The sequence below is a fragment of the Schistocerca americana genome, chromosome 4, assembly GCF_021461395.2.
Source record: "Schistocerca americana isolate TAMUIC-IGC-003095 chromosome 4, iqSchAmer2.1, whole genome shotgun sequence".
NCBI classification, from domain to species: Eukaryota; Metazoa; Arthropoda; class Insecta; order Orthoptera; family Acrididae; genus Schistocerca; species Schistocerca americana.
Window position 1 is genome coordinate 220,505,619 of NC_060122.1, and position 25,907 is coordinate 220,531,525.

Sequence of the window (25,907 nt, forward strand, 5' to 3'; positions counted from 1 at the left end):
TTGTAGGGAATTTTGAAAGTCAGATTGCGTTGCGCTAACAAAATATTGTGTGTCAGTTTAAGCACAGTCATGTATAATTGTTTAAAGAGGGGACGTTTCATATGTCGACCCTTAGCCGAGGATACCTCACTGGAATCTTCTGATTTTTTTTTCTTGTAGTTTGTGTAATTAGTGTAGCTTTTGTTTATTGCTAGCGCGTAATTGTAGAGAGAATCTCCTTTGTAGTTGCAGTCTTTCATTGTTGTACAGTAAAATAGTTGTGGCATGCATGTAGATTTGCACCAAGTATTTCGCAGCTGCAATTAACTAGATATTATTTTCAGTGTTATGTTAATGTGTTCTCTTATTTTTGCTCTTCAAATTGTGCTTTTCTGTGTTATCGTGAAATATTGTGACAATAATGGCGTGTGAAAAACGTAATACTAGGCTCCAAAGTAAATTGAGAAATGACAGTGAAGACGAAAGCAGTGTGTTAGCGCCACCGAGTAATGAATTAACTGATGTGCAAAGTAGTAATTTGGTAATTGTGCATAGGGAAATGGAGCGGGCGCCAAACAATGGCGTGGACAGTGAAACAATTAGTGAGGAGGGAAGCATTATCGATCGATCGCTCGTCAACAGTTCGCCTCAGGAATCCGAAATGACAGGACACAATTTTACAAATACTGTAGATTCAGGTTTTGCGTCCTCACCGTTTGCTCAAATAAGTCAAGACACATTTTCTGCTTGTCAAAATGTGAATGTTGCCGGTGCAAATGCACTGCCGAAAAGCGTAGAGGAACAGATTCCAGACACTAATGCATTGTTATTACAATTAATACAACAAATGGGACAAACACAGCAAAAGCTTCAAAAGTTAGACACAATGGAACAAAATCTTAAAAAGTTAGACGCAATGGAACAAAATCTTAAAAAGTTAGACACCACACTTGAACAAACACGTGAAGATTTAACTACTGAGTTACATAACATTGAATCGAAATGTCAAAAAGTCTGTAATGACGTAAAAACAAAAATTTGTGAGCATTTTCAACCTATTTTTTCGCGGCATGAAAATGCATTACAGAATCACGAAGCAGCCATAAAAGAACTGCAAGCCATTGTTCATGAAAATCATGAGACCTTGTGGGCTAAAATTGACTCAGTTGCATCTACCGATTCGGTTACGCAACTTGCAATAACTCAGGAAAACTTAAAGGACACAGTAGATTCGATTTCAACACAAATGGACACTCTGAAACTTGGTTCAGAAAAACACACTGAGGAAATGTGTTCACTATCGGAGAAAGTAGCCGAACTTTCGGATCAGGTCACTAACTTATCTACAAAGGTAGATGATGATCTGAATGACACAAGACCTGTAGCCTTCACTGACACAGAAGAGTATGAACAAATTAGAAAATTCAAACAAAATCAAAATCAAATCAATACACAGTACAAAAGAGAAATCCGGGAAGTGCAAGATCAGTTGGCACAAGTAGTACAAGAATTACGTGTTTCAGAGGACACCCGCGCTCCAGTATGGGAAGAGGGACATAGAAATACGGAACAGACACAAAATAACAACACAGGGCACTTCGGAAATTGTGAAAGAAGTTGGCAAGGTACGCCGAATTTTGAGATGGAACCGCCGAAACGACGTAACAATGACCGACATGCGACTTGCCGACATGATGATTTTGACTATAAGCTGTTCATTACTACACGTAAATTCAAAACATTTAAGAATTCTGGCAACAACATTCATCCACAAGCATGGCTCCATCAATTCTCTCATTGTTTTCCTCCCAACTGGTCATTAGAGCACAGATTAGAATTTATGTGTGGCTACTTAGAGAATGAACCAGCTGTAAGAATGCGATCGGTCATTCACGATTGCCACAGTGCCACAGTGAAGGAGAGTTTTACCATGCCTTCGTCTCAGCATATTGGTCTCAAGCCACACAAGACCGAGTAAAACATAGCATCATGATGATGAAACACTTTGAACAATCTGAATTTTCCAGTCTTGTCAAATATTTTGAAGACATGTTGCATAAGAATCAGTATCTTTCAAACCCATACAGCCCCTCAGAACTCATCCGCATTTGCTTAATCAAACTGCCTGAACATTTACGACATATTATTTTGGCAGGACGTTGCAAAGACGACATTGAAGCATTTCAGGGACTTTTACAAGAATTAGAAATTGACACTGATAATCGCGGAACGCGAAACCAGGAACACAACAATTACAGGTCACATCCGTCGCAATTCCGTGATGAAAGAAGTAATAACTTGACACGACAAGGCTATTCTCACAACACAAATCGTGACCAAAACAGACACCACCCGTACGACAACCGTTGGCAGAGTAGTAATAATTACAGGGAAAGATCACCTCTCCGCGGTAGTGACTATCACAGAGACAATCAGAGAAACAGACAATATGGGAACCAAAATAATTATTATTACGGGAGACAGAATAACTTAAGACGCAACGGTCCAGCGCGCAGTTACGATTCAGGGAGAAGTTCTCCTCCACTGAACCGACAAGAAAGAAATTACAGGAACTACCGACATGACAACAGACGATATACTCGTAACGACAGACCTGAATTGCATCAGAACTGGCGGGATTCAAACAGGGCAGGGCCTTCTCGTCAGAGTGAATTTGTAGAAGTTAGGTCTCCTAATCCCAATAACGATGCGCGCCAACAAAGGAACAGACAATGACTCGCACCGCAGGTAGCCGCGTGCGCCCGCTGGCTCCGAGAAAAATAACATAAGACTCTAGCCTTGAGAAAAATTTTAGCATTCTTTACCGATGTATACAACATGATAATTGCTTTGAAGTTGAAACCCTGTGCACTAGGAAGAGTAAAGGTTTACACCACATTTCACATCTAAAACCGTTTATTGAAAGATAATCTGCTTTTTAACTTTGTCTTTGCCATAAAACTTTTCACTTCACATTTCTAGTATGCTTTGTCAGACTTAAGAAACTGTTAACATGCAACAATGTTTGAAACATCCAGTCTAGAACCTAGGGAACATTTTTAAACAGAAATTACGAATGTATTGTTATAGTGAACAGACGACACAGTGTTGTATTTGTACATTCTTGCTTGTTAGTTGCACGATTACGTAACGACTATCAGGCTTACATACTTAGAACATTTACCAGTACTGCTAATGAGATTTTAATGCAACATTTTGGTTTACTTGAAAATATATTCTGGATTTAAAGTACTTTCCGTGAGATACCAGATGACACAGTGGTTAGTTTATGTGACAGCTACACGATTTTATCACGACGCTACTAATGAGTGACAATATACAATGTTGCTTTTGCGGTGTTTCTGTTTTATATCTGCACAGTTTTTCTGAATTCTTCTGGAAAGTAAAACAGGTTTTAGTAGTAACTTTTGTAGTATAGCTACAATGAGACAGGGTTTTCCGTAGCACAACAATACGTTACAGCACAGTAATTTCTTCATCACAACAATAAGCGTAATAACTAAGACATTTATACGCAAAGCATTTCACTTTTGTGTATCATGAGGTAAGTACATTGACTTCTGCAGAACTTAGCTTTCGGAGGACGATAAGTACGACACTTCCACAGATTATGTTGCAACAAGACGCACATTTAGCGCTACAGTACACGTATTTGAGTGATTAATTTTGTACTTAAAACATTTATTTTTAAAGATTTGTGAATTACAAAGCAAGTTTTCCGTGATACATTTCATTCCATTGCTGTAATCTGTAACACCTGAGGGTATAATTACAATAATCCTCAGGGGGGTACACGCTTACTTTGTGTACCATGTGTTTGGCAAGCACAAGGATCCCTAGCTAATATGGTATTTGCTTATACAACTTTACACTTCGGTACCATATTTCTCTAACATACAATTATAAAGCTATCTGATTATTTGACAGAGAAACAAACATTTTTTTTACTACATCAGTGACAGATGTTTACGCAATTACAGAGTTGGATAACTTCACACTTATGAAATTGTATTTTGTCTGTACTTTGTAAACTGTTCATATTTTTTTTTTGGAACCATTGTGATACTATGAGAGCTTTGAATGATGTATTTGGTATGGATTCATGATTTTTAAAGTACGTTTGAGGCAGATGACACTTTTGACATGAGCAGAGAATTTTTTTAATTATTGGAGGAAGCTATGACGATTTTGAGATTTGACTGAGGTGTTATGATGTTATTATTACGACGACAATGTGTATTATGCTGCTGAGGTATGTTAATGATTAATAGGCTGATGCTATATGAGTTATTTGATTAAGCCATGTAGCTGTTATGATGAAATATTGAAGAAGTGTCGACGAATAAGGTAAGGAATAATGAGTAGTGTTTAGGGACTCTGGTTTGTGAAAAAGGTTGTTGTAAACCAAGATTCGTACTTTAAGAGTTATGAAATGTGCGTAAATGCGTGACTGTATCACAACGCTGACGAATATTTTATTTGGACACTTATATTTATAGGGTTTTGTTTCTACACATTTGTAATGCAAATTTTCGACCTGTGAAATTTTTATATGAGACTGTCACTGTAGCGAAAACTGCTGTCGTCGTAAATATTTCCGTAAGAAAGTTAAGTGACCACCTGCACGTAATGCGTCGTGGGCACGCAGCTGTGTCAGACGCCGGGAGAACAAGTCATTAGTGAGTGCCTCATCAGAAGCACAGGTAGAAAAAAAAAGAAAGGGAAGTCCATTGTCCGCGCTACTGACATTTCCTTGTTGAAAGCATACTGTGGAGCTCGTAATTTATGATATTTACTGAAATGCCTAATAAAATGACAAGAAATATTTTTACATCTGCACACCTGATTATGACAAGCGTCTTTCTATGAGAGTTGAGAGAATTTCTACTAACTTATGAAATGTCACATGACTACTGAATGATATTTTTATGCTTTGCTTTTCGTAGTTGCTTATTTCACTTGATATCTGGTTTCCAGCTGTGTTGCAGCATTGCTTTTATAAAATGAAATGCATTTGCTAATGTGAACACTTTCTGTCAACAGATCTATTAAATAATTATTTTATGATCCACATTCTTTAAAAAAGGAGCACTTGGAAAGGAAAGAACAATAAGAAGGAACTAATAACAATAACACATAATTTTCTTTTCAAGTACATGGTAATATTTCTTTTTACAATCAGTTGTTGTGGTGCACCACTTTAATTACATAGACATTAAGATGTGAATATACATTTCCCTTATCTGCATTGTTATCTTTAGTGTATTATTTTTTCTGCTTTAGCTATGTCATGTTTAGGTAGAAGTTATTTAATTTTCTGCTGCTGTTTGCCAGGCATAGTGCTACTGAACTTTAATTTGTGTTACTCTGCTAAGCCAGATTTATTTTTTTGTTGCTGCACATTGGCTCATATTAGTTGTAATGTTGCATTGCTTGGTAATTTAGATTTACTGTAGCTTGCTTTGCAATTTTCCAATTTTTTGGTCATTGCTATTTGTGTTACTTATTTTGTGCTGCTGCATTGCCTCGTCCCTTAGTTTAATATCTGAGCTCAGTAGATTTAAGTTAGCTTAAGAGGGGGTAGACTATATAAGAAACGAACTATGGAGAATAGGGGAAGAATGCTTTGAAAGTTACATGAAAACGGTTTGGGCCTAAATGAGTATTGTACAATGAGCCATATTTATTTTGAAGAAATATGAATAGAATACAGAAAGCAGGTATAGATAGGACTTTTTGGGAATAATGACGAATGAAGGGAGATCTCCGAGAAATAATGCAAAATACTGCAGTACAACAAACCCTGTCCTTTCTTTTTGTGTTATCCCACTATATGTTTGTGTACCCTTGTGTATTTTTCTTCCTGTCTCTGTGTAGTTTCATAGAATTTTTTCTTCTTTTAATACTAAGCTACATTCACTATGATGAGGAATACTGTTATCCTCGAATATAATTGGCATTAATAATATGTTATTTACTTTATAAAGATGTTAGACATTATTAATTCTGTTCTGTTTAATGCTCATGTGTGAAGTTGATGTTTCAAAAGTTATTGTGATCTTTTATGTATGTACTCATTTCATAATTCCACTGATGTATATGTTTATTTCTATTCTTTTGTAAAGCCTGTACTACTAATGTTATCTGTATTGTTATGTACTTTAATGATGTATTTTGTACCTTTGTAATTGTATTCTCATGTTATAAAATTGTAATTGACACCAGTTCATCTTATTATTAACTTGTAAGTTACATTTCACTGCACACGTTTCTGTTGGTCATAGTATATGGACAATATGTGAGAAGTAGGGACTGATAGTGTTTGCATGTGTGTTAATAATTCAGCAAGGGACTGGATAACAGCATTGCTGGTTCTAAGGACAATTCCAAAAACTTTGTGAGTGCACAAGTGGTGGTTTATGGACTTGCTATGTTCTCCGCAAGACTCTTCGATGGTGAATGTGCACCTGCACAATCGCAACAGATGGCTGCTGGACATTTCTACGAGGACTGCAGTGGGTCTGCACCTCTGGTGGCCCACCAATACCATACTCTCTACCAGGACTACAGTGGGTCTGCTCTGTGATGACCTACCTACCAATATTCATCAAAACTTCGACTGACTCTGCAGTGGGTTTGCTCTGTTGTGGCCCATTACCTGTCAGCATGTCGAGAGTCAGCACTGTCTTTCCGTTGGAAGGACAACACTACTTCTTCAAGACAGCATGGAAATCCACTACTTCTGTGTGCATTTTCTTTTACTGCTCAGACTTTGAGAAAAACACTGCTATTTTACTGTGATGAATCAGGACTATCTTTATAGCCTGTGAGAAAATTTTAGCTTTTGACCAACATTGTATCAATAAGTGTGTGCATTTGATATCTTTGTTATTGTAATTCTGAAAAAAAATTTTAACAAACATGTATTGGCCAATGCCCAAAAAATTTGTAAAATTTTTTGTGGGGAGCATGGGGGCTATGTAAGTAGGCTGTTTATGTTTTCTTATTGGTAACGTTATGTAGCGCTCAATATGAAAATCACTGGCTGTGCGGTGTGCAGTCTGTGGCTGCTTTGCATTGTTGTAATACTCGCCATTGTAGTGTTAGGCAGCTGGCTGTGAACAGCGCGTAGCGTTGCGCAGTTGGAGGTGAGCCGCCAGCAGTGGTGGATGTGGGGAGAGAGATGGCGGAGTTTTGAAATTTGTCATGAACTGCTATATTTATATATGATGATATCAAGGTAAATACATTGTTCGTTCTCTATTAATATCTTTCATTTGCTAACTATCCCTATCAGTAGTTAGTGCCTTCCATAGTTTGAATCTTTTATTTAGCTGGCAGTAGTGGCGCTCGCTGTATTGCAGTAGCTTGAGAAGCGAAGATTTTTGTGAGGTAAGTGATTTGTGAAAGGTATAGTTTAATGTTAGTCAGGGCCATTCTTTTGTAGGGAATTTTGAAAGTCAGATTGCGTTGCGCTAACAAAATATTGTGTGTCAGTTTAAGCACAGTCATGTACAATTGTTGAAAGGGGACGTTTCACACCGTCGAGTGCTGTACAGGTGTTAGTTTGGGAGCCTGTTGTATGATCTGTAAGAACTGTCTGAGGATCTCTATGAATACATAATCAGCTGTAATCGTCTGTACTGCTGTGTCTTCCACACAATGCACTCGCCCTTGGCTTGCTAGGTTGGTGGTAATGTCAAGAAGTCATCCGTATTGGAGGTCAAGCAGGAATCCATAAAATGATAAAATGTCCAATCCAAGAACCATTGGCTGCGAAAAGGTCACAATCATCACAGCTGCTAAGTGTCAGACAGGTACATGCATAGACTGACACATCATTATCTGTGTCTACCAAAACTGTAACTATGTGCCATGTTCCATTACACGCAGTCAATGGCTGTCATGTGGAGAGCCAGTGACCATCATCACTATAGCAGGCTATAGTTCAGCACCTCAGAACCATACTGTCGGTGGTACCAGCAGACTCTTGCTGATGAAGATGAGTGGCTGTGGTAGCAATGACATCGGTGAATGTTAGTCTAAATGGGTAATGCAGCAACTTGCGCAATGAGCTCAGCAAGCTGTGGTTGTAGTGTGGCAAGGGTGCTATTTCCCTGAGGCTGTGGTCACTGTTGTGACATATGCGGATGGGTACATTTTTGCTAAGTCATCCGCAGTTTGCATGAGTACATCTAGATCGCTAACACACACTGTCATAATTTTCTGTGTATTCGATGGCAAGCATGACAACTAAATATTCTGCAGAATCTCTTCAGTGACTGTATTGCTTGCTAAAGCATGCAGTCAGCATAGTGGCTGTTATGGGGTGCAATTGCCAAGCTCTTCAGTGAGAAGTAGCTTCTCCAATCTCTTTCATGTCTGACTTCAAGAGCCGGGTAACCAGAGTGTTCTTGATGTAATGATCAGTGCTTGGTGGGACATCAGAATGTCTTGCAACTCTCTGGCTGTATCTTTATTGAACACAGCAACTACACAACTGTACTTGTGTCATCAGCTGTTATGAGTACTGGCACAGAATGACTTTCTAGTTGCACGAACCACAGCACAGGTTTCTGTTGCTCAAACTGTGTCAGTTTCACTGTCAAGCAATTAATTACTGTGCCAGTAGACAGGTCTACATTTGGTGGTAGGTCTCAAATTGTGTAGTTCTAGTAAACTGTGAAATGGAAGATGTGCGATACAGTTAACACGGATTTTTGTATGTAGCATAACATGGCATGACACAAAGTGCTAGTGATCACCGAATTTCAAGTCAGTGACCATCCGATATCACATCTGGGTCACCAGTTGTTGCAGGGCTGGATGAATTAACTTTATTACAATGTAAAAACTAAACTGTAAGTCATATTACTCCATTTAATAGGACATTCAACAGCAGAATACAACGTATATAAAACAGAGATAAAACAAAAGTCAGCGACTGCGAAAATATAATCATTAAAAATAATAATCACCTGCACATAGTGTCATACTGCGCATAACACTGCACATCAGTATTTCTGCAACAAATAAGTATGCTTCACAGGTGGTTCTCAAAGTTCACAAATATTTTTCTGAATACTTTACTTCATCAGAAGGATCTGTTGCATAGCAATATGTCAAATACATGCTTTTCTGGTTATGTTTACATAACCTAAAAGAACTGTATATTTCAACATTCTTTGTATGTGTGTAACAACTGAATTTCTAATAAGTACATTCATTTCATTTGGATATGATTATGTGCTTACCAGCACTAACAAAAAGGCATCTGTATTTCATCTACAGAAGTTAGTTCCATCCAAGATTTCCCATCATAAATACTCTTTCAATTGGCAGTCACCATAACTGTTCAGCCTTTTAATATAACGCGTATGTCGAGATTCTTGTAACGAAATCAGTGGGCCTGTATTGCCTTCCGTTTTTATTTTCAAGCATTTACACTTGGCGCGGCAATCGACCGCCTAATAACAGTTCTTGCGCGACTGGACGTGCAACAGTATAGGTATAGGCTCAACCCCCTGTCTGATGAAGCTAGGCTTACAATTTTCTGTCTTGCAACAGATTTTACATGCGTGTACTCCTATTTAACAGCATTGTCGTAGCAAATCGATAAAGTGATCGGTAGACCGAAAGATTGTTCATACGCTTATCCAAACTCGAACGAAGCACTTAAGCCAGGTTCACACACAAAACTAATGTGGCGCCACAGCTTGTGGCTTTCTGTAATGGCATCGTGAACCAATATTTACAAAGGACGCAACAAACTACATAGTTACACAGCTTTCAGTACAGTGTCAACTGAAATCATATGTGAGGGTATGAATTTTATAATGCAGGTTGTAGTATTAGAGCTCTGACAAAAGTTAAATAAATAGATTTCGCACAGAAATAAATCATGGCCACAAACGCATTTATAAAAGAAATGACACTCAGAGACGAAAATGCTGTATGCAGTGGCAAAATAACCAAAAGTTGCCATGTGAATATCAGCTACAGACACAGCACTTTTCCAAAATTTTAGAATCTTGCTGTATTCATAATATAGGCAATTCGAATAAGTAATTTTTAGTTCAAAAGCTGCCACATCACACTCAGGAGCCATTTTCTGCATATAACCCACAATTTATAGACTGCTTGGTCTCACAAATCGCGAATTTTATAGACTCGCGTTTTTGGTTACGGTACATATATTAAGTTTATTTATTTATTCATCCAAAAATCTTTTAAGATTGTGGGATACGTCATTGGTTTTCTCTCTCTCTCTCTCTCTCTCTCATGTACACACACACACACACACACACACACACACAAACTGCTGCAGAAATTAAACATAGGCTGCTGTTCTTGTAGTTCCAGAAGCTGCGAAAGTGTACCTGCCGACCGCTGTTTCCACTTTTTTGGGTAATAAAATGAGAACACACTGGAATCGAACGGAGTACAGCAGCAATTGCACCACGATAACTAAGACAGACAGAATGCTTGTGTTTCGAAATAACTGCCATCAGGGAGCAGTGGTGGAAGAAAAGTGGCGCAACAAAGTAGAACCAAGTTCGACTTTTGTGGCAAGACAGAAATTGCCTCTCTTAAATTGCGCCACTGAGAACTGGTAGTTCACACATGCAACTACATTACATCTGCAGTGTGCCACTAGCTGTGGCGACACTGTTATTGCGTGTGTAAACAGCACTTTAGTGGCGGCCAGGAAAAGAGTGGACGCTCATATAATATCGATTTCCAGTCACTCAAATGTCAACACAGCAAGATACGTCCTTGCTTGAGACATTGACCATTCTTTATTTTTGTTTTATATGGCGTTTATATGTTTATGATTTAGCCATCATCGAAAACAACCATGGAGGTAAGAATAACCTCCATGAAAACAACATTCGCCATAACTTTGGCTTTATATATATATATACACTTTGCTACTCATGAGTGTAATCTTTGGATGTTAAGTAGTTTACGTTAACATTGTTGCTGTGTGTACAGTTCAAGTGTTTGTTGTTTACAAGAAGTGTTGTCAATTTTAAAGCGTAATTGAGTTATTGTTGGCAATTAATCTCATTATCCTTGAGTGAATCTTTGCACATTTGAAGCGTCTTTTCCTTCGGCCTTTACATAGCCTACTCAGTTGACCAAAATGGAAGATATATTTCAGTGGTGCAGAGAAGGTAACGCTATGCAGGTTCGTGTGTGGCTTGACGACACCGAACATGACATGAATCAAGGGTAAGGAATGTATGAACTGTTTATGGGAGTGTAGCGTCTTAATCTTTAAAATACGTCACTTAACCAGCGACCACGCCCCGTTTCCTGTCAGTGACTAGTGACGTAATATAGTCGCCCACTTCCTTCATCTGCTACCAAAAATGGCAAGAACCTACACACTGCCAAATGAAAGTTGCCCTTGTATTGCGTGGGCTGTGTCTTTAAGGAGATTATATTAGATTAGATACACCTGCATTCCTAGAAACTTAGCAAATTTCATAGAATGGAACAAGTCAGAAAGACAAGTACACATGATATATGTGTACTTGTTTGTATGACATGTTATTGTTTGTTACACATATCCCTAGGTTTAAGACTGAGTCAATAATTTCAAACATGTTTATTTACATAATTTAGCAGTACAGCACATGGATACATACCAAGCATGTAGGATAATTTCTAGGCTACTAAAGCCGAGCATTGTAAGTTTTCTATGCTTTCATAGATCACATTCGATGTTGAATATCTCAGATATCACATAGCATTAATGTTACGTAGTATTTTTAACTTTATGTACATCAGCTGGTTCTCCTAAGAGTAACTTCACTTGATTACCACTTGGCCATTTATTTTTAGAAACAGGGATAAGGGTTTTGAATCTTCAGAAAACTATGAATATCCATAATAGGCCACAATTTCAAACACATCCCACATTCCCCGTTGTCAATTGTGAGATTAGGCTGCCCATTATGAAGAAATTGTGCGTTATTCAAGCATGTATTTGTTTTGAAGCCAACAGTAGTATTGTACCCTTGAATTTTTTGTGTCTTTTTCCTATACATACTAAAAACCCTTAACTTCATCGAAGTGATGGTACAATTCAAATTATGTTCCAATGTTTTAAGTATACACATTACCAATACTGTAATCAGTAGATGGGTTGTTATTCTACTATAGATTGTAGCAATATATCATGCCCAGAAATCCTATATGTGTACTATAGGAAGTTGTAGCAGTGGAATTTCAGCTATGTTCCAATCATCAAGAGGTTTTTTTTTTTTTTTTTAACTTTGGCCATTTGTGATCCAATGTAATAAACTGACTGAGGCAGGCACTTGAATGAAAACACTAAAATGTTTCTAGAATGAAATTATCACTCTACAGCGGAGTGTGCACTGATATGAAACTTCCTGGCAGATTAAAACGGTATGCCAGACTGAGACTCAAACTCAGGACCTTTGGCTTTCACTGGGAAGTGCTCTACCAACTGAGCTACCCAAGCACGACTCACGCCCCGCCCTCACAGCTTTAATTCCACCAGTACCTCGTCTCCTACCTTCCAAACTTCACAGAAGCTCTCCTGCGAACCATCAAAACGCAAAGGTCCCGAGTTCTAGTCTCGGTCCGGCACATAGTTTTAATCTGCCAGGAAGTTTCACTAATATGTTTGTCCCCAAACTGTTGAAGCAACATCCAAAGCCATGTGTGCATGCCAAATTGTTGTTATTTAAATGTAGTGACTTATTTCACTCAGTATTGCTTGAAAATTAAAAACTTGGATTTTGCTCCTATCTATTTCGGGACCTGTTACCTTGTGAGAAAACAGACATTTTAAAGTATCTTGGTGTATGTATTTTGTAATATGTCATTCCGGTATTGTGTTTTACATTGAACAAGATTTGACGGCATGTCAGAATATAGTATACTAAATGTGGGAAAAATTAGTTTTTAGTACATTTTATCTGTTTGTATTGTTTTTTGTATAGGCCTAATGCCATTTGTATGCCAGTTTTTGTGAGTTGAATGATTTTCCATGTAATAGGCTACTGTCAGTCTTCAATTATTTCTAACAGTGAGGAAAATTTCACCTGCATACATCACTACATTGTCATCTACTGAAATAAACAAGAATTGTTTGCAGATTGACTAGAAATGACTGCAGTTCACGTCATACACACTAAAGAAACTAAGAAACACCCACCCCTGTTGTGATCTTCACAGTTTGTTCAAGATGGTATTTTGAGTCATTTAATCACTTTGTTTACATCAATGATGAGATTCTACATTTTTTACAATATACATCATTTGGTACTACCACATATTTGTTATTACTGGCGCAGTTGACTGTCTCATTTTGCCAACAGGACAATTTTATTCATAACTTCATCCTGTTGTGTAGATCCCATCAAGAGGAGAAACTTCAGTAAAGGGGGCTGCTTCAAGCTGTATGTCAACAAAAGACAAGAAACTGTAACAAGTTATAGACTGTATAACAATAAACTATTTCCAAGGGACTTAATATTATTTATGCTAACACCATCTAAATTTAACTTAGTAATTTAGAAGAAAAGCCACTATGTGTATGGGAGGCGGGGAGCCAAACAAGTAACTGTTTGCTCCTCTATTCATTCCTTATCATCCTATTATTTACATCTACAGTTACATCCACACTCTGCAAACCATAGTGAGGCGTATAGCAGAGAATATTTCCCGTTGTATTGCATATTGAATTTCTTCCCAGTACATTCGTGTATGTAGCATGTGAAGAGTGCCTTGTTAAATTCCGCTGTGTGCACTGTAACTGGTATAATCTTGTCTCAGAAGCCCTTGTGGGAGCAGTATGCAGTAGCCTATATTACAACAGTAATTACACTTCATTAGTGGGCTTTTGCAAAATAGTTAGTGTCCATCTTCAAGGCTTTGCCTATTCAAATATTTTAGCATTTCTGCAATCCTCTCAGTGAGTGAAAGAAACCTGTAACCATTGTGTTATCCTTATTTGTAGTTTTATCTTTTCAGTACCGCCTATTTGATTTTTTTCACATGAATGATTTGTAGTAGGCATTTTCCTTTGTACAGTGATTGCATTTTCCTTGTGTCCTGCCAATGAACTGAAGTCTGCCACCTGCTTTCCGTATGTTATGTTGCCTTTGCCTATGTTATAATCATATTTCTCTGCACAGATTGTGACACCCAGGCATTTGTAAGACTTGCATTTTTCACTTGAAACTCATCATATGACAGTATATTTTTGCATTCTGCAAAATTGACAGTATATTTTACATTATTGTAGCTATATTTACCAGTCTTAGGACCCCATTAAAATTCTGTTAAGATCTCACTGAATATTTGTGCAACTTTTCTCAGGTTGTACTTCTTTAAAGATAACTGCATTGTCTGCAAAAAGTCTGAGATTACTGTTAACATTTTATGTCACATTATTAATATACAACATGGACTGCAAGATCTGCTGTTTGTATTAATAAAGTAACTGTACTTGACTGCACTTGTATTTTTCAAAGAAAATATTTACATACATTTGTAATAAACAAGAGTAAATAATTTAGGAGTAAGAGGGAGCAGTCATTGAATGATAGAAGCATTGAGTCATTGACAAGCACATAAAAAGCTTATTGACATAGGCCTATGCGCACTGTGTGCGCGCGCCCGCACACACACACACACACACACACACACACACACCTGCTACACTGTGCCAGATGAAAAATTGTTTCCTCTAGTCCTAAATTGTTTATATTTGCAGAGCTTTCCTTACCATATTTGTAACAAATGAGTGCTGTTTATAATACTTTGCTGCTTGCCATGGACATTTGCAAACGAGCGCTGGTGCCATGTACCAGTAGCTGAAAGGAATTTTCAGTCTGCAATATAGATCATTTCCGGAAGGACTGGCAAGTGAGATAGGTTTCTAATTTTGTTTTGAATTGTTAAAGTTTCTCCATTTCCTGCTTTGTGTTACACTGGAGCATGTTGAGTACCATTGCACCAGACTATATGAATGTGACAGTTCATAACGTGAGAAATTAAACATTGTGTCTGGCTAGTCAGACTAAACAATATGAATGATGACAGGGGAAGAGAGGTTAGAATCATGTGTATGTGTGATATCACCTATAATTTGATGAGGCCAACTCTTATTGTAAAGTAAACATTTTATTTCCAATATATATACAAAGACTTGTAAGGGGACATATTTTATCCCAGAAAAAATCCAAATGTCGTGTGATATAATGTTAATGGTTTTTTCTTTGGTCAGCTTTAATTCAGTCTAATTACTGACTTAAAATTAGCAATATTCTGATTTCCTCAATTACATTTGAAACGGTTGTGAATCCAATGGTAGCAAATATGGATCAAATGAGGGATGTTTCTTGAGAGCCTTCTATATTTAAGTGCTACATACTGTGTCATTGACAGACATTCTTATGAAGGAAAACAAATAGTAGCAATTACCACATTGGTCTGTGTGCTCAAATTTTGCTATTTTTAGCATTTGTTCTCATGACACCAATGAAACAGCATTGATACTTGAATAATAAGAATCTTACATTGTTTGTGCTTTCTGTGCCCCACTTTTGATTTCACTTGTGAAATTGTTTTATAACATTCTCCTTATACTGTAATATTTCCTGTCTTTTTAACAATTGCCAAATTCCAACTTGAGCAACTTATAGAATTGCAATAATGTTGTTTGTTTTAAATTCATTTATTTGTTCTAAATTCATTTATTTGTTCACAGCTCGTAACCAAAGCTTGCTGTTAACTATATTTGTTAGTTAGAGCTGTTTCTATTAATGCAGTTTATAGCGTATAATTAGCATTACTACCTGATCTAGCTTGTCACTTAGTGCCTGCAAGTGACACTCTAGAAATGGAAAGAGCTAGTGTTATTTCTGAGTTTAGTCCTACAATTTTATTAGCAGTTACAGTGACATCCAGCTCTACTAAAGCGTGTTATGGCTGTTTAAAATCAAGTGACAACATTATTTGCATTAAATGTTGAACCATAGGTTCACTGTTAACTGTTTTCCGAACCAGTATTCTGGTCTGAAGAAATGAAGTGTGTACCTCCTTCTGCCAGTTGTCCAATAGAACCATGCCTAGTAAAACTCTGTGATGTACAAGTCAAACTTCAGTCTTGTAATACTTTTAATTTTTACTTCTAGAGGATGAGCTCCCATAACTTGATTGGTACCTTGATTGTGATGGTTTTGTAGAAGCCAACTGATCTCACTGGTACTGGATGGGCTTTTGTCCCACAATATGATGATGATTTGTGATGTCCTGCTTGTGCAGACAAAAAGAAAACAGGAGACAGACAATATTATTTTTTGTCTGTGTTAGTTTTAGGAAGCTAGTTTGTGGTGACAAGTGTAGCCCATGTTCTAGATTAGGTTTGAAGGCGACTTTGATTATGAGTTGGCAAAGCGGTATCAGAAACTTCAGTTAATTCATATATTAGCACATGCTTTCATAATTAAAATAAAATCTTATGTTTTCAATATAAATGCATATAACAACAAAAATAATCAATTTTTGACAGAATAATTTACTTATATTGAGGGGGGGGGGGGGGGGAAAGCACTCACCAAGTGGTGGCAGAACACACACGTAAAAGAAGGTTGTAATTAGGCAAGCTTTTGGAACCAGTGACTCCTTCTCCAGGCAGAAGGGTTGAAGGGAAAGGAAGACGGCTGGGGGAAAAGGACCAGAAAGGTCTAGGAAAAGGGGTAGATTTTATGAAAGTCAGCAGAAGCGCAGAAAACCTGAAAGCTAAAGGTGGAAGACGGGGTAATATGCAGGACAGAGATTACTGTTTAAACACCATGTGTGAGATAATAAGAGGGAAAAGCTAAGTGCATTGTACATAACAGTGGAGGGGGGGGGGGGGGTGAAAAATAGACGGTTAAGACAATGAAAGATGGAGAAAACTAAAACGGAGTGAAGAAAAGAGTAGTCATTGTGTAGGTATTAACGTAAAGGCCAGTTGGGTGGCGAGAACCAAGGACATTTTGTAGCACCAGTTCCCATCTGTGGAGTTTTGAGAAATGACGGAATGACTGAGTTCCAGAAGTGCTTGGCAATGGCTTATTCAATTGCCTGGCTTAGTCGAGTGTGCTTCTGATGTTCTTTGCATCTGATGTTTACTGTCCTAGTTGTTTGGCCAATATATGACATGCCACATTGGAAAGGTGTACAGTACAGTACTGTATAAAAATATAAGTATGTGAATACTGTATTAAGATTTAAAACTGACATGCTGAATGCTGTAGAATGTGGGTGAGGATAGCCCAAGATAGGAAGCTGAGCAGCGATGCAGATCACATTTTCTGTGTACTATAGTCTAGATTCTTGTTAACTTACATACAGCTAACATAACCGCAGGAGAATGCTTCACTTCTTGCGTGAACTGTTCTTCATAACAAGAACATTAGTGGAATTATTTACTTTTTGTTATTTATGCTGACAATTCTTTGTATGTAGCCAACACAAACATTCAAAACAAGTTTGTAGTGTCGGTTTGCATTAAATGCAGTCTTCCTTTGCTTTTAGAGATGACCATGGCTTTAGTCCACTGCACTGGTCATCCAAGGAAGGGCACTTGAAAATAGTTGACCTACTGATACTGCGTGGAGCTCGTATTAATGCAACCAATCGAGGAGATGACACGCCTTTACACTTAGCTGCTGCACATGGTCATCGCGATATAGTTCAATTGGTAAGCACTCGTAGACATATAATATTGGCTACTGTAAAAATGGCTGTATGATGAATCTCTTAATTTTTTCTGATAGATCAAGCTGTTTTTAGAAAAGAAGGAATCATGTCAATTAATTTCATATGTAGTCAGTACGTAAACCATTCCTACTAATGCTAGTAATATAGCTGTAGATAAGTAAAGCACGGTATCATTAACATTGGAGACAACTTTTTATAAGCAATTCTGTGCAAATAGGAAACAAATTATTTTTGTAACTTTCACATGCTCAGTTAATAGTGCAAAAAACATTTATAATGTATTTGTTCCCTTTTGTTGGCGAATTATAAATTTCATTTTACTGGACCTTTTGATTGAGACCTTTTATTTGCAAATACCTTTTGTGACACTAATGGTGATACAATAGCAGTCTATCCATTAATGTTAGCCTTTATGTTTCGTTGACCTTTTTTTTTTTTAATTGTCAGCATTTATTTGTTTTATTTTAGCAGAATTCTTATGTTTTTCCTCGCATATTAGGAATCCCACCAATAGATATAACGATATTTGAAATTTAATCACGTCTTAGTGGGGATGAAGTTTTTAATACTTGACCTCTTGTGGCGTCAGGCATTCTGCTAGGTGTTAGCATTGTTCATGCACAATATTTTGATGACACGACTCATAATTTTCGTGAGGTGCTATCTGAGAACTGCTTATTGGGTGGAATAGGTCCAGGATTTATATCTGTGACCTTCCACCTCCATGGTTGGTTCCAGGCATTCTGTCTGCAGTTCGCTTTCACTAGCAGCATCCTTAGTCATTCCTTCTTCAGTCCAGTGCACTCGTCCATGCACTGGCAATCCATTTTCAGTCTGCTGCAGTTCCAGGTGTTCCCTCTGTTGTCCGCCTCCACTAGAAACATTCTGTATTTGGTCTGTTGCACCAGGCTAAGTGGGTTGCTGGTGTATTGTCCAGTGCTTCCGTCTGCACACTGGCAGTCTAATTTCGGCCCTGCATAGTTCTAGGTATTGTCGATCTGGTGCTGTGTCTGGTATTTGTTCCCCATGTCCATCTCTTTTTGTGGAGTTTTACTGCTGACGCCATTGTATTTTCAGCAACTCCTGTACAGGATCCCAAATTCGACTGAGTTAGTACCCAGTGTCTTACAGTTCATGAGATTTTCCATCACTTTTATCTTTGTAGACTCTGTTATAACTTTGTCCCAGTATCTGGGGCTCTGTGCTAGATCCTTCATTTCATCATATTTCACGGAATGACTGAGTTCCAGAAGTGCTTGGCAATGACTGATTTAGTTGCCTTGCTTAGTTGGGTGTGCATATGATATTCTTTGCATCTGATGTTCACTGTCCTAGTTGTTTGGCCAATGTACGACATGCCACATTGGCAAGGTATATTATAAATTCCTGTTTTTTTTTAGTTCTACATCATCTTTTGCATTTCCCAGTAGACTCCTTATTTTCATAGCTGGACAGAACACATACTTGATGTTATGCTTCTTGAGAATCCTGCTGTCACCTTGTCAAACCCAGATAGTTTGGCAGCAGAATTAGAGCATCTATGATCAGTGTTCTGCGAGAATAGATACATGGCAAAACAGATTCAAAAAGCTTTCAACTAGCCACTCCATCACACAATCTATAAGAAGAGCAAGATGACCCAAAGACTATGACATACCAGCCCTATATGGGATCTATTTCTTCCAAAATCAGCCAGCCAGAGCACCAGACAAGAATGTCACAGGATGCTTCTAGCAGGAGCAGGCCCTAGAGGAAGTACTTAGAAATGCACAGGACGAGAAACAGAATGCCAATATGCAGGCAAACACCCAAGACCAAAGATGTAACATATTAAGACACTGTTAGCAGGAGCAAACTGCAGACAGACTGCATGGAACTTACCAGGGGGGGGGGGGGGGGGGGATAGGTATACATACTGGATCTGTTACACTCAACAAGCAGTCACAGGTAACACCTGATGAAGATAACAAGTCACCACATTGTCAAAATATCGTGCCTGAATGTCGCTGATATCTAGCAGAATAGCTGACAAGCCAAGATGTCAACAGATTGCAAGGAATGTCCGAAGAGGGAAACAAGTAGAAAATGACAGACATTGATGGGCTTGAACCAATTAACTAGGGATGGTTTGTAAATCATCTGTGTGAAATGAATCATTACTTAATTTTGGTTAATATATAAGAACATGTAACACTCATTGACACTGACACAAAAATATACATTGAAAAGGTGACAAGGTTCCCAGATAGCCTAAGTTACTGTTGGCTGCACAGTAAGGAAATGTTCTTGTTCAGAATATGGATTGAAAAGATGTATTTGATTAGACTTTATTCTTAAAGTATTTTGTGAACTCACTATGTTTTTCAGTTGGAAGGTTGCCAACCTACAGTTTAAATCTTAAGAAATTAGTAAGAACACACCAGCATCACAAGCAGTGCAGTTCTCTTGGCGATTGCAATTCCATCTTTATATATACTTAAATGTTATGCAGGTGCATTTAACTGTGTATGAATCTCCCACACTGATTAGGTTTATTCTAGATGAAAATTTGTGCACCAGCTGTAACAGTTATTCTCATATACCAGTTACTGTTAATAAAATGTCCCTCCTTTTGCCTATGCGTGCACAAAATGTGCCCTCTCAGCATTCTTAATTATACTGATTTTAGTAGGTTTCTATCATGAACAGAGCCTGCTTTACCACTAGTTAAACCAACTCACTAATGATACATACTTTTAGAATGCAACCTCTTTAGAAAGCTAATTAATTGTGTTTGTGAAAAATATGAAGCAGTGCCATGGTTTAGATTGAAATTTGAGCTGTACGTTGTCCATATAATGCCTTGAATAAGTCTTTCATTGATTGGAAGTAGGCTTTACTATATCTCCAACGAAACTGTGCCTACTGAGGCACTTTGATGTTCATACCAATCCTTGTATTCATAACTGAGTTATTGTAATATGATAATGGAAAATCTTGGATGGAATACAAACAGTGGAATCAGTAAAGACAACCATTACCCATATGTTCAGAGCTCTGTGGAGGAGTGCAAGTTCAAGACCTGAGCTAGAGCTTTCAGCTTCTCCACTCCTCAACGCCTTCACTGTAGAGTGATTGGTGTTCATTGACTGCTTTATTCTGTTTGCAGTTGTAAGCAGTATGTTACTGAACGACACCGTAAATATTTAACTGAAATACAGCATTAACTCTGAGAATGTTAATATGTTGTAAAACAGTAGTGTTGGTTTGTTACAGTTATTACGAAATAATGCAGATGTGAACTTCACAAATGAACATGGAAATACTCCTTTACATTATGCATGTTTTTGGGGTTACCAAGAAATTGCACAAGATCTAGTTCAGCGTGGTGCTCTTGTTTCATTGGCAAACAAGGATGGTGATACTCCACTCGACAAGGCTCGTGGATCCTTAGCAAAACGTCTCCATGGTATGTGCTTTGAAATGTTATTGTTTGCTTAAAGGCTAATACTGTTGATGCTTTTTAGAAATAAACTCTGTTAATGTTATTTTCGTGAGTAGTAATGTCATTTTGAATCTTCTCACTAGGAATGTGAAGAAGCAGTCATACTGGCTTAAACTCTACCCTATAAGAAATTTAAGGGGTCGAAGGAAGATACTGCTTTCCCTCAGTGTAGTAAGCGTTAGTCTGATCACACTGTCTGTTGTGTTTTCAAATGACAAGCTTTTTTCACATGTAGTGCTCCCTACTATACAGTTCATTTTGACTCCTTGTGTTTACGTTCTTTTTTTGAATTTAACCAAACATATAACACACAGTCACTCAAGTTACGCACTTGTGGACCAGCACTTTCTTCCAGTGACCACTTCAGTGATTTACAGGGTGTCCATGAATAAAGTTCCAGTTTCAAAATGCTGTAAAAAGAAAACTGATGCTCAGAATGACATCAAATTTGAACAGCATATTATTGACGCAGGGGGAAATGTTATGGAACAAAATTTTACCAATAGATGGTGCTGTAAGCATCTTAATGTAAATGGGCTGTGCTACAAATGACAAATGAATCGCAATACAACAGCTAGGCTTTGAGTTGCACGTTACCGTATCTGTATTGTTCAGTGTGCATGATGCAAAAATTCAGCAATTAGCGGTTGTGGCCTTGTTGGTTAGGTAAGCCTGCCCACCACAGCAAGGTTGTACCACACCGTATGGGAAAAATCAGTTTTTAGTTGTCCTGAGGCCAGAAACCAGACAACAAGCAAAATCACATCAGTTTTTAATTGGCCTGGGGCCAAAAATCACGTGAAAAGGAAAACTTCATCAGTTTCTAATTGCCGTGAGACTGGCACAAGACATGTCCAAGATGCTGTCAAGCGTTTTCTGCCACTAGTTGAAATCAAGAAACACCATGTTCCACAACACATGGGATTCATGTTCAGAATGCAGCACACAATGCTTGTCTTCAATTCAGCTATGTTCAAAACTGCTTCAGATGAACCTGTCTTTTTGAATTTTGTAATCATTTTCTTCAGACCCCTTGCAGACATTGGACCAATGACTTTTTTTATACTCTTTAGTGTCTGGAGCCTATGCAGGGCTACCAGCACACAGTCAAGGGCTTTACCAGCAGCATGCGGCATGATCTGTGTGCCGCACATCTATTGGTGTGCATGTGTACATAGTCTGATGCTTTAAGCACCATCTCTTCCTTATTTTTTTTAACCCCCTCCCTATGACATTTCCCCCTACATCAATAACATTCTGTTCAAATTTGACGTAATTGTGAACAGTGGTTCTGTTTCTGTGGTATTTTGAAATTGGAACTTTTGTTGTGGACACCCTGTATATTTACAATCATGCCTCTTTACACAGTTTCCCAATAAAACCTGTCAGATTTAGGCCTGTATTTTAATAATTCAGTCCACTACATTTCAATTCAGAGTTTAGGCAAAATCAGAAAATTCAGTACAACCCTGATTATTCAAGCAAAAATAAAGTGTTCCTGTCTTAATTATCTGTGGATCACAGTGGACAAGTGAAGTTCAATCTTCAACCTTCATATTAGTTGGACTGGGACTTTATTGATATTATTGAAGGAGACTTTAACATGTCATTCCAGTTTAGTTGCCCATCCAAGGACTTTATGACAGCGACTTTAAGAGAAAAGCCGCCTTAACAGTGATGATAGATGTTCTCTTTCTACAATTAGAAGTCAATACGTGTATTTACAAAACACCAGTATCTTTGTAATTTTGTGTCTTAGTTTAGTTGTTTACCGGCATTCAAGCAGTGACTTACCAAATGTAATAATGAAGATAATAAATTTTTGACAATATAATGTAGTTGAATATGTAAAAAATCTACTCACCAAGTGGTGGCAGGAGAACGCACATATAAAAAAGGTTTTACTTATGCAAGCTTTCAGAGCCAGTGGCTCCTTCTTCTGACAGAAAGGTTGAAGGGGAAAGAAGAGGAGTGAAGGGAATGCTAAAACTAGGAGTGAAGGGAATGCTAAAACATTGTGAACAAGTTAACCCTAGGACGCCTAAGGGGGGGGGTTCGTTGAACCCACAATTTTTTTATGTCCCCTGCTTTTGCCCAAGTAACTTTCATACTACATATTCCCTTTGAGTTATTGTTTGTTGGCTATTTAATGAAACGTTAGTGTCAATATATTTTATAGAAAATTCCTGCTTTGAAAGAAAAAGGGTCCAACAACCCCCCCCCCCCCCCCCCCCCTTGGCTTCCATGCTATAGAAAATTTCCCTTAGTAAGATTTCGTATTTTTCATCTCTACAACAATGCACGTTAGTTTCTTGTTGGTTGGTATTCTTGATATTCACAACAATCGGTTTAGTTTCAGAGGAAATGATTATTGATGTTAGTCAGCTGTTATTTATCTTGTAAACTTGCAGTGAGTTAGTGCAGTTCCCAACACGTAGGTCTCCTGTAACTTTGGTGTCCTACACAGCAAAAACGAAACCAAGTAAAAACTTATTGATGTTTGGCAACAGTGCACCAAGATAAAGGCAGTGTTCGAGGAGAGAAGAATAAAACTGAGATAAATGCATATTATAATTCCAGTAAAGGTGGAATTGATACCATTGATCAAATGGCGCGTATGTACACCTGCAAGAGAGGAACAAAGGGATGGCCTCTGTCTGTATTTTACTCTCTCATTGACATTTGTGCTATCAATGCAACCACCATATACATCCAGCAACATCCAAGATGGAATGAAAAGAAACACAACAAACGGAAACTTCATCTTCTGCAAGCTGGGATGGAACTAGTGAAATTGCAGGTAGAAGAAAGAAGTGCCAATGCAAGAGGCTTATCTAACCAAATTGTTCAATCAATGGAGACTATTCTACAAAAGAAAATCAAAGAAGTGACAACAGAAGGATGTCAGCCTCCTGCAGGGAAAGGTCGGTGTCATATTTGTGTAAGAAAAGCTAAAACAAAGGAAGCAGAAGTACAACAATCTAAGTAAACCAAAACAGTATTGTGGGCAGTGTCATAAACATGTGTGTACACACATTCAGAAAAAATTGTGAAGTGTGTCTCTTGCCTTGAAGTTGAGGACTCAAAGTAGTCTATTGTATATGCTCACATCTGTATGTTGTATTGCAATATGTCAAATTTTTATTCACTCAATCCAATATTTATAACAATTTACAACATTTATAAACCGATGCTTTAGTTAAAATACATAAACCATTTTGAAAGTTGTAATTTTTCGTCAGAAAACTTATTTAATACCTGTGAGTTTGCCGAACCCCTCCCCCCCCCCCCCCCCCCCCCCCTTGCCCCTTAGGCATCCAAGTTAGAAAAGAAGGCTTGGGCATCCTAGGGTTAATAGGAGTGAAAAGCTGTGAACGTATGTGACAGAAGTGAGAGAGGAATGGTGAAAAACAGACTTGTCAGAAAATGAAAGATGTTGAAAACTAAAACTAAGAGGCGTAGTTGAAGTGAGGAAATGCTGAGACAGAAGCAATTAACATACATTAAGACCAGGTGGCTGGCAAGAACCAAAGACGCGTTGTAGTGCCAGTTTCCACCTGCGGAACTCTTGAGAAACTGGTGTGTGGGGGAAGGATTCAGATGGTATGTTTGCTGAAACAGGCACTGAGTTCACGACTCATGTTGTAGAGCATACTCTGCGACCAGTTATTGTGTGTTGCCAGTATACACCTTCCGCCTATGCCCATTCATTCTAACTGACAACTTTGTGGTAGTCATGCCAATGTAAAAGGCCGAACAGTGTTTACATAACAGCTAGTGTATGATATGAGTCGTTTCACAAGGGGCTCTCCCTGTGGCAGCATATGGTTTGCCATTTACAGGGCTGGTATTGGTGGTAGTTGGAAGGTGCATAAGGCAACTCTAGGAGCGGGGTGGTAACAGGGGTAGGAGCCATAGGATAGGGAGATGGATGCAGAAGGGGCATAGGGACTGACAAGGATATTGAGGAGATTGGGAAGGCTACAAAAAGCTATTCTAGATGTGGTGGGCAAACACTCAGACATAGTGGTTTTCATTTCAGGGCATGATTTAGGAAGTCATGGCCTTGACGAAATAGGTGATTAATACATTCAAGAGCGGGGTAATACTGAGTGACAAGTGGTGTGCTCCAAAGCTATTTTCATGGAGGGATCAAAAGTACCAGGATTGGATGTGATGGCCTAGGAAATCTGCTTCTGAAGTAGGCTGTTGAGGTAATTATGTCCAGTGAAGGCTGAGGTGAGAATGGTGGTGCATTGCTGTGAAGAGTCTGCATCCAAAAAAATATGTTTACCTCGAATGCCAAAGGTGTATGGTAGGGAACATATGACATGGACTGGGTGGCAGTTGTCACAATGTGAGTACTGTTGATTGTTAGTAGGTTTAATGTGGACAGAAGTGGGTAGCTGGCCTTCAGTGAGAATGAGATCAATATCAAGGAAAGTGGCATGAGATTTAGAATAGGACCTTGTGAAATTCAATTGGGAGAAGATATTTAGAGAGTCCAGGAATTATAACAAGTCAGGCTCACCATGAGTTTATATGGCAAAGGTGTCATCAATGTACCTAAACCAGACCAGGGGCTTAATGCTTGTGGGTCCCATGGTGTCAATATGGCAAAGATGTCACCAATGTATCTAAACCAAACCAGGGGCTGAATACTTCTGGA

General features: G+C 38.2%; 1 protein-coding gene across 1 annotated transcript in view; it reads left to right on the forward strand.

Moving 5' to 3' along the window:
• Positions 1-10,954: 10,954 nt before the first annotated feature.
• The window catches only part of LOC124612650 (integrin-linked protein kinase), a 50,648-nt gene continuing 35,695 nt past the window's right edge, over positions 10,955-25,907 (forward strand). Inside the window, exons 1-3 of the mRNA XM_047140957.1 lie at positions 10,955-11,235; positions 17,569-17,734; positions 21,010-21,202. Coding sequence (XP_046996913.1) covers positions 11,147-11,235; positions 17,569-17,734; positions 21,010-21,202 — 448 coding nt within the window. The 5' untranslated portion in view covers positions 10,955-11,146. The remainder of the gene's footprint in view (positions 11,236-17,568; positions 17,735-21,009; positions 21,203-25,907) is intronic.